The following is a 13,765-nucleotide window of genomic DNA, read 5'->3' as shown; positions in this document are numbered from 1 at the left end:
AGGGCAAATTGGCTGTGCATCGAGGTCCTTACTTTTGGTGATCGCATCCACCAGCCCCAGGGCCATGCCCCTGCAGGCCTGTAAAGGGTGGAAGGGACCCCGGGGTGCCAGTGTATTAAGGTGGGCAATGCCACCCGTCAAGGTAGAGAGCTTCCCAACCAGTACGACAATATATTCATTACACCCTGTGTATATATATATATATATATATAGGTAATAACAGAAACATCCACTGCCAAATAGAAAGTACTCACCACATGTTTGTAGAGCAAGAAGGTTTTTTTCTTTTATATTTATATATGTATACATTTATTTATTTAACCAGCACCGACGGAGTGATCAAGCTATTTCATTATTATCCTTTTGAATTTCTGAATATCAACTTAGAATAAGGTAAATAGGAATGAACACACACACACACACACAAATCATTTAAAAGGAATTCCATTCCCATTGACACTAAGGTGGCACTAAGTGTGAGTACACCTAGTGCTTCAGACAATTCTAGTCTTCTGTTTAGGTTTACTAATATTTATTCATAGTAGGTGCCAATGTTGAGAAGTGGAGTGGATTGGATTGATCCTAAGAGCACTTTAGTTGTGTTCAAGGGGCTGAAAGTGAAGTCAGAAGAAGCAGCATGCTTAGTGAAAAGCTTAAGGTACTGCTAGTTGTGTACCAAGTTACAACCCATACCACTTAGCTCTTCATTCTAAGACATTTTTAAAAGGATTCAGAACTGGAAGCCTGTGAGGGCCTCTATTCAGGAGGTTGCAAAGGAAGTTTAAAAGTTAGAATTAATTAAAGAATGAAGAGCTGACTGAAATGTGATAATGGTGAGATAATTAAATTAAAAAAACACTAATGGTTGTCATGTGAAATCTAAAGCTTTACGTTTTTATATTAATATAGATAACTTTTGCTACTGTTGGTATTACAGACTGTTGCTGGTGTGAAACATGATAAACGATGATAAGGAATGTTGAGAAATGAGAAGATGCAAAGTATGGTTAACTGAAATGTTTGGTCAAGTGCAAAGAAGTTTTAGAAGTGCACAAACACCAAAAGCCATTATATCAAAGAGGAAAACCTAAGCAGATATGGATGTGTAATACAATAGAAGCATGCTCACTGAAAAATTGTTGTGCATTGGAGTGAGAGCAGGTGGAATATGTAAGGGAAAACCAGAGAATGATCATGACAAAGAAGGTCAAGCAGATCTCCGAAGGTTAACCATTTTAAAAGATCACGATGCATTTAACCCTTTTGATACCAATCTCCTGAAAACACTCTAGATCACAGGTACAAAGCCTTTTTTCTTTCCCAATGATCTTAATATTAGAACTTCATGTTAAATTAATAATGACAAAATTATTTAATAAATTCATTATTTGAAAAATTAATTGAAACAAAGACTGTATTTCAACAGAAACATGGTAACAAAAAGGTTAAAAATATTTTGTTGTAGACCTGCCAAGCCAAATGGGTATAAGTAAATTTTATTGAAAAATGCTACAACTACAAGAAAAACATCATAGTGTGTGTGTGCGTGTGTGTGCGTGCGTGTGTGCGTGCGTGCGTGCGTGTGTGTGTGTGTGTGTGCACGCGCATGCATGCACTGAAAAGTTCATAAGCTGACTATGAAGGAATGAAGCCAGGGATGTGAAAACTTGCAGGCATTAATTTCAGCTCTTATTATTAACAACTGTCTTGTTTCTTTCCAGGTAAACTGACATATGACTCTTCAAAAAAGACTTCCAAAGTAACTAGTAGCAACTTCTCTTGAAAATGGATAAAATTTGGCATTGCAGTGTATCAACAACATGCAGAAGAGGTGTTTAGCCCCCCAAGGACATTTGTGTTGATATGATTGTTACATTAGGGGATGAGATTAGCTTCATCAACAGCATAACAGTAGGCAGCTGAATTTCAGAGGGGAAGGGAGAGCCTGGACATCCTGCAACTGCCACCACCAAGGAAAGCATTGAATGTGCTCACCACATGGTGACTATAAATCAAATAGCCAATGCTATTAGCATATGTTGTGATGGAGTTGAGAATATTCTGCACAATAACCTTGGCATCATGAAGGTTTCTGCTTGGTCAATGTCATGCCTCCTGACACCTAATCAGAAGCATACCAGGCTGACACCATCACAGGCAAATCTGCCATTGTTTGAGGAAGGTCCAGCTGGTTTTCTTGAACATTTCCTAACTCAAGATGAGTGTTGGCTTTATCACTTTGAACCAGAGACAAAGAGATAATCCATGCAGTGAAAACACCCCTCCTCACCTGCTCAAGGAAAGCTAAGACCATTTCATCTTTGGGGAAGATGACGGCCTCACCTTTTTGGAACACAAAAGGTATTTTATTTATTGACTATTTTCAAAAGGATCACACCATCAATGGACACTACTATACCAGCTTGCTGAAGCAGTTACAAAAGGCTGTCCAGACCAAACACCTAGGAAAACTGAAGAAAGAGGTCTTGTTTTATCAGGAGAATGTTCCAGCACACAAGTCCATGAGTTTCAATGGCTGCTGTGCAGTACTGTGGCCTGGAACTGTTCGATAAGCCTCTTTATTTTCCTGTTTTGGCCCCATCTAACTATCATCTGTTCCCCAACATCAAAAACCATTTGGCTGGGAACCAGGATCTCAGTGATGATGATATCATAACTGCTGTTGATGACATTTATGAGCAACAGGATGAAAGCTTCTACACCAATGGGATCCAAGCACTGTAACACCAATGGAAGAAATGTGTGGACTGCAAGGGGGACTATGTTGAAAGATAAACTTCATTTGGTCACATTCCATGAGATAATGCTGGTCATCCTATGAACTTTTCAGCTAACATGCATATGTGTGTGTGTATACACACACACACATATATACACATACATACATATATATATATATATGCACACATACATATATACACATACATGATGATGATATATATATATATATATATATATATATATATACACACATATATACACACACACACACACACACACACACATACATATAAATATATATATATACACACACACACACACGTGTGTGTGTGTGTGTGTGTGTGCGCGTGTGCGTGTGTGTGTGTGTGTTGATAGAGAGTTTCAATAAGTAATTGTTAAACTGATGCCCTGGGTTATTCAGAAGGAGAAACAAGACGGATCAATTATTTTTCTTCTGTTTTTACACTCATCCACAGAATTAACAGGAACTTTTTCATTTTTTGTGATTAAATTTTTTTTTCTCTCAGAAATTTTGAAATAATAACAACAACAAAAATAGTAAAAGTTTCATGTTTAGGGATGGATTCCCATATTTATATAGAAAACCAATTTAAGTGAAGAACTTCCAACCGGAATCAAAAACAGGTGATGAGCTTCATTTGTTGACAACTTTTGCATCCACCTTAACAATAACAGAAATAATAATAATAAATTATTATTATTTAATTTAATTTGACATGAAGCCTTAGGTAAGTAGAGATATACATCTGTAATGAAGACAAACTCAAGAGCAAGAGTTCAGTACATCTTTCCATTTGGTCACTGCACCTGAGAGGGATTAGGGAACGGATAAAGATACCGTTTGTCTTAACACTAGTTTAATATAAGTGATCCCCAGTATGTAACTGATATGCAATCTTATTTTGTTGGCCATGGAAGGGTGAAAGGCAAAGTTAATGCTGGTGAGATTTGAACCAGAACTTGAACAGTAACTGTCTTTGTATACTGTAAATCAGGTAGGCCACCTCATTGCAGTTTTGGGTAACTATTCTATTCTCAGAATAAATGCATTCTTACATACACACAAGGTCTCAAAGACTAAGAATGACATTTATGCCTTTCCAAGACAGTAATGAGAGTGAAATGGTTAGAAACTTCATAACTATAATCAGGTTACAAAGTTAACTTGTATACACAATGGTATACTCTAAAATCACAACTATTTAATCACAAGAGAATGCATTTTGAATAAATTTAGTGTTATATAAATTTATACTGTATGAGCAAGTAATAAACAGTAAAAAGTAAGGGCGAGAAATAAGAATTGTCAGCATGTACCCATCATGTGTATATGTGCGTGTGTATTCTGGGAAATAAATTATAGACTATCAATGATCTTTAAAATAGGTCAAATCAAAGGATCTTCACAATCTACAACTTTCAAATAACTGTCAAACTATAAATCACACCACTTCTATATTCTTAGGAAAATGAAAAAGAAAAGAAAGAAAAAGAGATAGAAGTGCTTGCAGTAAAAAGAAAAGTTAAGATGACATAGATAGCATTGCAATAGTCAAGCAAAAAACATTACAGATTATGTGTTTAAATAAAGAAATCAACTTTAGTGTATCAAAAAATACCTTCACTAAAACTTACCTGCATTTTGGAAAAAGGTATACATTGAAATATAATCCAGGCATGTATGTGTGCATGTGTGTGTGTGTGTGTGTGTGTTAGGAATAAAATATATTAGGATAGAAATTTACAGATTAGTTTACATCTTGTGGTAGGCAACAACTTAGTGATTTGCAACCCAAGATGATACAAAGATGGTTTCTCATGCAGACAACCATTTCTGAAGTAACAAACTAGTATCAAAATGCAAACTTACTGCACAGGAACTACCTGATTCTTCAGTATGTGTAGGTGCACATCCACACACATGTATTCAAGTAATGACTAATCTTATTCATTCATTCACAAAAGCTGTCATGAAAGAGCTTTAAAACATATGTAGCTGTCAAATAACTGCTAGTCTTCACTAATAAATATATATGTATAAAATAAATAAAAGAAAGATTTTGGTATCTCATTTACTACCCAATTATGATCATTTCAATAACAGATGGGGATGAGATTAAATCATTTAGCACGCTGGAATCAATATAAACAATGGTTACATAATTTTAAGTATAACCAGATAATAAATGTGGTACCAATACCTTTATTCTTTTATTCAATTTATATAATACTCTGTGGTTGACATAAACCATAAATACTTGGTTTTGTAGGATCATTGTCCTTCCATAGATCCCATTAACCAGGATTCACATGAGTGCTCACCCTAAATGTACCTCAATGTTGTCACTTTATAGAGCTAGTCTAGTTATTACTCTTTACATCTTCCCTGATCCATCTCCACCATTGCTACTGTCAATTCACAACACTTTTTTAATCATCAGTTGTATACCAATAGCCTCTTTCTTGTACACATCAACCAAAGTCTTTGTTATGCAGTTACTTTCTCCAAGGTAAAACTCATCTACCCAATAGATCCTAATTAACTCAATTTTCTTTCATTACTCTTGAACCTATGGAATTTTACTGTATTTACACCACTTTTACTGCAACACTTCTCATATCATAAGCAGAAAATATTTTGTGGCCAACAGGGAAGATAGCAATTCCTTCTCTACTGAACCTAGTTAAATGAGCAATGCTAGGTGTCTCTTCTATCAGAATATATCATCTACTCACAACTTAACCACTGTGATCTTTAATCTATATCTATTTTTATTACAAGTTCCACTATTACTTCTTGTGGCCTAACCTAGTTCTAAAACTGTCCAAAGAACTCATAGTGCCTTCATACTGAAGATTTTTCTTAAGAAATTTACATATAAATGTTCTGTCTTAAAAGAAAGCACACCCTAATTATAAGAATTTCAAGTTTCTTTGAGAGCTGTTTACACATTGCTCTGATTCTTGAGGTTGTACTGCTAACATTGGCTCAGTCATTTTCCTTTCTAGTAAAGTAGTCAAGCTAATAATATGACATCTATTACTATAGAAAATTGAATACTTTGGCAATCCTTCAATAACTCAAAACAAACATAACATCTTTTTTTTAAAAAAAAAAAAAAACTTCTTTTCATTCACAATTCATACAAATTCATGTTTATTTTTTGTTGTGGTTGAATAAATCATTTCTACCCCCACCTCTCTGAGAAACTAGTTTACAATAACTAATAGTTTTGTAACGTGCATGGCCCACTAACAGACATTCTATAGCAAAAGGAAACCAGCAGATATATATATATATCAGAACATGCGCAAAAAAAAAAAAGAAGAAATCTTACTATAATTTAAATAACAAATCAGTTTTGGGTTAATTGCATTTAAGAATTACATTTATAAAATTACCTTATTAGGTGCAGAAGTATGTCTGTCTCGACTCGGTCCCATATCTCGATTTGTTTGTGCTGTGACTCCAGTTTGTGGGTGACCTGGTTCAACTGGAGTAGACTAAAAAATTAACAGAATGCAGATATCATTAGTTTCAAAGGAAACAACAGTGATCAATATTTCAGATAAAGGGCCAGAGAAAAACACTTTGAATGAAGGAAAGTCAACTGGTATATATAGATTGACATATATAACAAATAATATTTTAACTGGCAATAAAAGGAATCCACCAACATTTCTTTGCAGAACTATTGTGTATTAATCCAACAAAAAACTTAAGTTTGGTAACGAAGAACATTAATTAGTGAACAAATTTAACAAACTTCAAACATAGAACTTGTAGAGAAAATAGAAATGAGGAAAGAAAAAAAGCTAAAAAATGTGCAGACAAAAATTACAAAATAAAAAAAATTTAAACTGATGATTTATCACTGAAAACAGTGTTACTGCCACACATGCATGTACACACACACACACATATACATACTTCTTTATATTTAAATGTCATTGTATGCGTTTATATTCTAAATAAATTAACCACCTAACTATATTGCTGTTCAAAATAGTTTCATTACAGTTATATTCTAAACAACATTTGAGCTTTTCTCAAAAACTCTTTGAAAATCAGGTGAAAATCATGGCTGATAAGCTGACATGGATTAGCTTCATTAATCTTAGATTAACATTAACCTTAGATAAATGCATTGCACTACAGTGTGAGGACAACCACGGGAATTAACAAAGAACTGAAAATCTAGCTCTGAAATTTCTACTCTGCAGAAATGAAGTCTCTGTATTTTTTATAAAGAATTTGGATATTCTCTTCATCAATTGTTGACTGGAGATTTACAAATATTTTGGCACCTTCCAGACAGTATCACTCTTCAGTAATGTCACACAGTATTGATAATAATGTCCAGGTTCTTTTGAGTCACATCTAGTTTATTACAAATAGTTACAGATAAATGTTGAATGGAAGATGCAAGTTGGCTTGGTAATATGGTATTAAACTACCAACACACAGACTTGGAAATTCCACAGTAGATTCTTCAGTGAACAGTTAAGATACCAGACTTAATGCAATGCACCTCAAATTGCCTGTCAGAAATAGGTAGAGAAATTTATGTGAATCCATTCAACAGCATAACAACTGGAGCTAAGCACTGAAATTCAGAAGGTATTTCATGATTTGCAAAACTATTTTTCACCAATATCACAGAACACTACTTAGGCAAGTTCCTTATTACCATCAACTATCATTTTATATCCATTTTCCATACAGGACAATTTGACTGTAGCCAATGAGCCACAGGACTGCATTAAGCTCAAATGTCTACTTTGGTATGGTTTCTATGGCTGGATGCCCCTCCTGACACCAACTACTTTACAGAGTTACTGAGTGCTTTATTCATGGCACCAACACTAGTGAGATCACTAAGTAACTCCAAGATCCCCTCAACTGAGCAGGGTGGGTTCTTTATCATTGGTGTTAACTGTTAAACTTACCTTTCACTAGAAAGGTTCAATTTAAAACAAAGAACTATTGTGGTGTAAAGAAACAGAACACTAGAGGTAGATAAACTTCTTTTGACATTTTACTCTCTAACTGAACACAACAATTTATTATAACATAAAAAGACTAAATATAAAGAACATGCAATATGGTATCCTTCATATAAAAATAATAAATCAACTATCAATTCAAAAACAAACAGTATTGAGTTAACAATCAAAGTAGTGTCAAAATATAATACAAACTTGTGATAAATGTTGTGATATCAACAACAAAAATAATGACAAAAATTGTAACAATCATGAATGATAACAATAACAGAAAAAATGAAAATCATTAACCCTTTTCATAAAGCCATAAGAGTTAGGTGTCTTGCCATGGACAGAGTGCACTACCTGTAGGATACAAACTAACAAGCTGTGAGCCTAATTCTACTATATTCATCACTTGGCCATTGCACCTCTTACTAGGAGTAGTTTATACAAATAGTAAACATTTATATTTCACAGAAGTCAACTCCACAACAATTTATATCAGCAACAGAACCCCATGCAAGTAGACATCTTCATATCACAAAATGACACTAGTCATACTTAAGCCCATGCCTTAGGTAGTTAATAATAAAAAAAAAATACTCTTATTCTAAAATCTGTCTCAGACTGAATAAAAATAAGGACTTATAATGATATTCTTTGAATTTTACTTAGTCCCTTTATTGTTATTTTATGAAATAACAAGATTTAAAATGTTCTGCATTGTTGTTGTTTTTATATTACACAGCAGAGAAGGAAGAATTTAAAAGCTACAGTTGGACAGTGGTGTGGAAACAAAAAAAAAAACAAAAAAAAAAAGAACTCAACTAGTGGAATTTTTGAAACTGGAATTATTAGTGATGAAACAGACTATTTAACAAATAGGGATGGGGGGGGGGTGTACAGAATACTTCTTCATGGATAATTAACAACTTTCATAAAGGCAGTATGTGAACATTTGATATGCAAAACAATATTTTTAGTTTAAAAGGGAATCATTTGGGTTCAATTTGATTAAAGGACTTCATTAAGAACAATATATCTTCAAATTGCAATTATACAACAATATTTTAGAAAGCAATCAGATTGATATTGTTGGTTAATTATATGTACATAATTAGTATCTGAAGGCATGAAGCAGCCCATATTTAAAAAAAAAAAAAAAAGATTTGAAAGAGATTTAAATGCAAGAACCATTTTATGTGTGTGTGAATACACACACACACACACACACACACATACACACATGAAATATAGTACTTGAAATACAACTCATTATTTTTAAACCACTTCCATACAAGCTGGGGATGGACAAGTTGCCACAGTCCAAAACCCACATGTTGCTCAAAAGTTCCACTTCCAGCATGATTTCTATAGCTAGATGCCTTTCCTATATATTATCTCATGGCAACACTGTTACAGAGGTTATCTTTTCTTCAACACAACTGAACAGTCCCCTATACCCTGTGTTTTCTTTGTTTGTTTGTTTGCTAACTATCAACTGTATCTTAGTACCAATACTAGAGAGACAGAGAGAAAAATGTAAGTGGGAAGAGGTGTTACCTTGTCCCTTTCAAAAATAAAGATTTCCTACCTCTACTTTATGTTGCCTACCTTATGTCAAGGCCAGGAGTTGGCAAAGTGGTCATTATTGACCCATGGGGTCTTTGTGGCTATCAAAAGGATAGATAAACACTTTAAATGATTTTAAGCATTAAGGGTACTGAATCATTATAAATATAACTAATGTTCTTTATCAATTTCTGTTACGTATTTTCATTACATTTCTATAAGAAAATTTCTTATTAGAAAGCAATAATGACACAAAAGAATGAGGTAATTGTTGTCCTTAGATCAATAGATTTTTTATTAATTATACATTTTAATCAAATTCACAGGATGGGGTCAAATAAGCTATCAACAATTCCATGAAGGGGTCAATGATATTACAAGTTTGCCAACTCCTGACCGAAGTAATTCTGATCAAGATGGTGAATAGAGAAGAGAATGGTGACTAAGAGGAAGAGAGAAGAGAAAGTATGACAGTGAAATAGAGTGAGAGAGGTTATGTGGCTCCCATCAACACTAAAAAATCCTCTCTAAGCAGTTTTCCTTCTGACAAGACAAACATGAAGAAGTCTGAAAGGGGTTAGAATTTGAGTGTGATAGAAGGAAAGAAAGAAATAGGACAGTAGGTGAGGGGGAAATAGAAGAGAAACAGTGATAGTGACATGTTAGTTATTGATAGGAGATTGACTAGAAAACAGCATGGGAAAGCATGAAGATGTGTAATAGGAGATGGAGCAAGCATTGATAGTAAGTTGATGGTGGTAAGTAAGAGTAGGTGTCAAGTAAGAGACACACACACAGGGGAGACAACTGTACAATTAAAACAAAAAGAAGTTATTGCCATGATAAACAACCAATTCATTGTTTAAATTGCTGAGAGAATAAAAACTTTTACCTATCCTTTTTCCCCTATAGCTCTCCTTATGAAATTTGATAGTTGTGGTTATTGTTGTAGTTATTGATTGATTGATGATGATGATGGATTATTATTATTATTATTATTATTATTATTATTATTATTATTATTATTATTATTATTATTCAAGCAGTAGATACCTTAAAGTATACTTTAGTTAATAACACTTTTATGTTCAAGTCCTGCTTAAGTTGATTTGCCTTTCATCCATATTAGTACCAGTCTAGCACTGGAGTTGATTTAAATTATTGTTTCTCAAAACTTAAATCATTGAATTCTATGGATAACATGAATTCAGCTAATTAGCAGGTTAGAAACCCTAACTTCTGTGAAACAAAAATTCAAAAACTTGCAACTAGAAAAGAAGAGAGTTTATTAGGAGTTACTATATTGAAAGAGTGTGTCCAGGACTTGGTGGATCCAGACTTTTCAAGAGAGCAACTTATAAATTAAATGAAAAATGATGTACAGTTTAGTCTATGATTACTACTTAAACTAAGAAATCAATTGTTATTTATTAATTATAAATTAATTTTCACTAAATACTAAATAATGGAATTCATTACCCACTGAACTGATTATAGAGGGAGAGAAAGAGAGGTGGAGGAGAGAGATTTTGTATGTAAGAAATGAAATACATGCATAAATTTGTCAACACAGCTATAAATTTTGTTACACAGAAAAGGCAATGCAGGAAGATTTAAGAGAAATTACCCATGCTTGCATGCTTCTATGATATATATATATATATATATATATGTATATATATATATATTGTATATATATACATATTAATGGCTTGCTCAGCAACACACATACAGACACTCCGATGATACACAATTATTGGATATAGTCTATCACATCATGAATCAAAAACTGATAGTCAAGCAAACTAAATGAAAGAGAACTGAGTAGGACAGAGAATGGTGTCTGTGTGTATGTGTGTTTCACTAAGGAGTAAAATCCCATTGATGTTTGTCTCAAGAAAATAGATTCATTAATAGAAAGGTCATGATTATTAGGAAGCATAGCAATTAGAAGAATGGAAAAACAAAACCATTTAAGGAGATCTAATACATTAATAACCCATACCAAAATAAATGTTAGATTTGCCATCAGCCTTTAATAGGAAATTCTATATTTCTTTTTTTTTAGATACATTTCCATCTAGGTAATAGTAATAAGCAGCAGAATAATAAAGAGAGATATGGTATGTTATTAAGTTTGCGAAATCTTTCCCTCCTTTGCTAAGTGCTGTGGAAGAATATAACCAAGACGAAATATTGTTGATGCTGCAATTCTGAGAAAGTAGTGATTCTTCTGTTGGTATCTATGTGCACAGGAAAGTGAAGAAGGATGCTGATCTACTGAGTCACTCTAAATGAAGAGACCTGGTTGGCTTTAAAAGATAAATGCACAGAGAGAGAGAGATTACCTTAACATCTGTTTGGCGGGCGTTTGTTCTGTTTACCTGGCAACGGAGAGGAGTTAGTTAATACATAAACGTTGAAGCTATTAGTTTGTCAACATTATCCAATTGCTATTTTAGAATTTAAAAAAAAAAGATAAGATTTTTAAAATATGGAAAAAAACAATATAAATAAAAAAAAATAGTATGGTTTAAACTACTACAGATTGGTTTCATAAAATAATTGGAGTAATCTCCCCTTGAATAAATCTCTTCATTTATTTTCTGTTATTGAAAATAAAGGTTAAAATTCTTTTCAAACTATCTTAATATCAACCTTGTATAACATCAACTTCATAAAATTGTACATGACTACGTAAAATTTTATGTATGATTGTGTGTGTGTGTGTGTGTGAGCGAGAGAGAGAGACACACACAGTATAACCCCCCAAAGAGGGAGTAACTAAAACATCTTTTCATCAAGTTAATCTTTCCCTAAAAATAAATCGTTATCCAGAGAGGGTGGAGAATAAAAGAAAAACAAAAGAATAACAAGTATATGCAAGATTTGTACAGACGAACTTTGAGCCCTTAACACCATTTCCAACAACCTTAAAAGCAAAGAGGTGCACTGAAAAGAATAAAGTGGAATAAAGATGAAGCAACTAATTAAAACAATTAACAACTATAATATGATAATTAATTAGTGTAAAAACAACATTATGTTGGAGTGGGACATAACAACAATGAAACTAGATTCTTCTCATAAGATATTTTCAAATGAAAATCACTTGACAGCTGGGTATGTTTTTGGTGTATCAAGGTTGAATGAAAGTTGTTGGTGTGTGTGTGTGTGTGTGTGTGTGTGTGTGTGTGCGTGTGTGCGTGCGCGCGCGCTAAGTAAATGCAATTTTATGTACATCAAAGTTTTATTCGTCTTTCTTGAAGAAGAAATCTGAATAGTCTATCAATGAATTTCTCCCAAGATGTCATTTGAAAGTTTAAAACAGAAATATGAATCTGTAATTTCAAGAATGTCCAATCTTGCTCAATGGTAACCACAAATCTACAGCATCTGAAAAGATTCCTTAATATACAAACAATGCAAAGTGGATGGAAGTCAAATTTTTTAATAATAGAAGCAGCCAAGAGAATCTATAAAATGCAGTGATTTTATTGTTTATTGTTCATGCAACAACTCATTAACAGGCCAAATTAGGGAATTATGCTTCCAGTCTTTTGATGAAAGCTATGACAATGAATACTTGAATATTTGAAAAATTGTGATGTTTAGCAGCCATCCAAGTGTTTAAGAAATTATTTTTCCTCTTTATAATCAGTATGTTACATTACAACTGGATGTAACAGCAAAAACAGAGGATCAGTAATATCAAAAAAAGAAATGAAAGTTCAGTCCATTGTTTGCAAGTTCAGAATGTTAAGAGTTGATAGATTGATGAGAATATAATGATGAAGATACATTTGAGAATTTTTAAGTATTATAGGCTGTCATAATATTTTAAAAAAACAGCTGTATGAACATAGAGTGAACAATGATAAAGAAAACCACAAGAACAGAGAATTAAAGATAAAAAAAAAAAACTTTGGAACAAAGTAGGATAGTTATCGTGAATTTAAAGAATTAACAGACAGCTAAGGAATAGGCAATATGGAGAAGTATGGTAGAGAAAGCTGTTTATAACCCATGCTAGCTTAGAAAAACAATAACAAGTGAATATGATGACGTGCCATAATGCGAAGAGAAGAAATTGTTAAAAGTAATGCAAAGACAATTTGGCACAATAAAGTTGAAATTAAAAGGATAAAGTAAATGAAAAAAGTAAAAAAAGAGAAACCACCATGCATACACATAACTGATATCATGTCAACATAGTTTATATTATATATATATATATATATTGCATTCATATTTAACCAACTAGTCAGGAACAGAAATGACAAGATCCAAAAAAAACCCAAACCTTTTAGCAAATCTTTTCAACGACATATTGCTATTAGTGATTCCCTTTATTGCCTCTAAACAAATACACAATTCAATTCTATAACATGACAAGTTTTAATTAGAAAAATCTTTAATTAGTTGTTTTCAATAGGAGGTC

At 32.9% G+C, this 13,765-nt stretch overlaps 1 protein-coding gene across 6 annotated transcripts in view; it reads right to left on the bottom strand.

Moving 5' to 3' along the window:
- The window catches only part of LOC106876726 (casein kinase I), a 231,937-nt gene that overhangs the window by 36,229 nt on the left and 181,943 nt on the right, over positions 1 to 13,765 (bottom strand). For 2 of the 6 annotated variants that reach the window (XM_089347086.1, XM_089347088.1), the window contains exons 8-9: positions 11,673 to 11,708; positions 6,166 to 6,267 (exon numbers count right to left, since the gene is read on the bottom strand). In XM_089347086.1, the coding sequence (XP_089203212.1) occupies positions 6,166 to 6,267; positions 11,673 to 11,708 (138 nt within the window). Of the gene's footprint in view, positions 1 to 3,301; positions 3,425 to 6,165; positions 6,268 to 11,672; positions 11,709 to 13,765 lie in introns of those variants that run through there. The other 4 variants (XM_089347087.1, XM_089347089.1, XM_014925406.3 and 1 more) reach the window with 3 other exon arrangements.

The sequence above is a fragment of the Octopus bimaculoides genome, chromosome 2 (assembly GCF_046866305.1).
Source record: "Octopus bimaculoides isolate indiv1 chromosome 2, ASM4686630v1, whole genome shotgun sequence".
Classification (NCBI taxonomy): Eukaryota; Metazoa; Mollusca; class Cephalopoda; order Octopoda; family Octopodidae; genus Octopus; species Octopus bimaculoides.
Note: the sequence above shows the minus strand (reverse complement) of the source record. Positions and strands in the feature narration are given on the sequence as shown.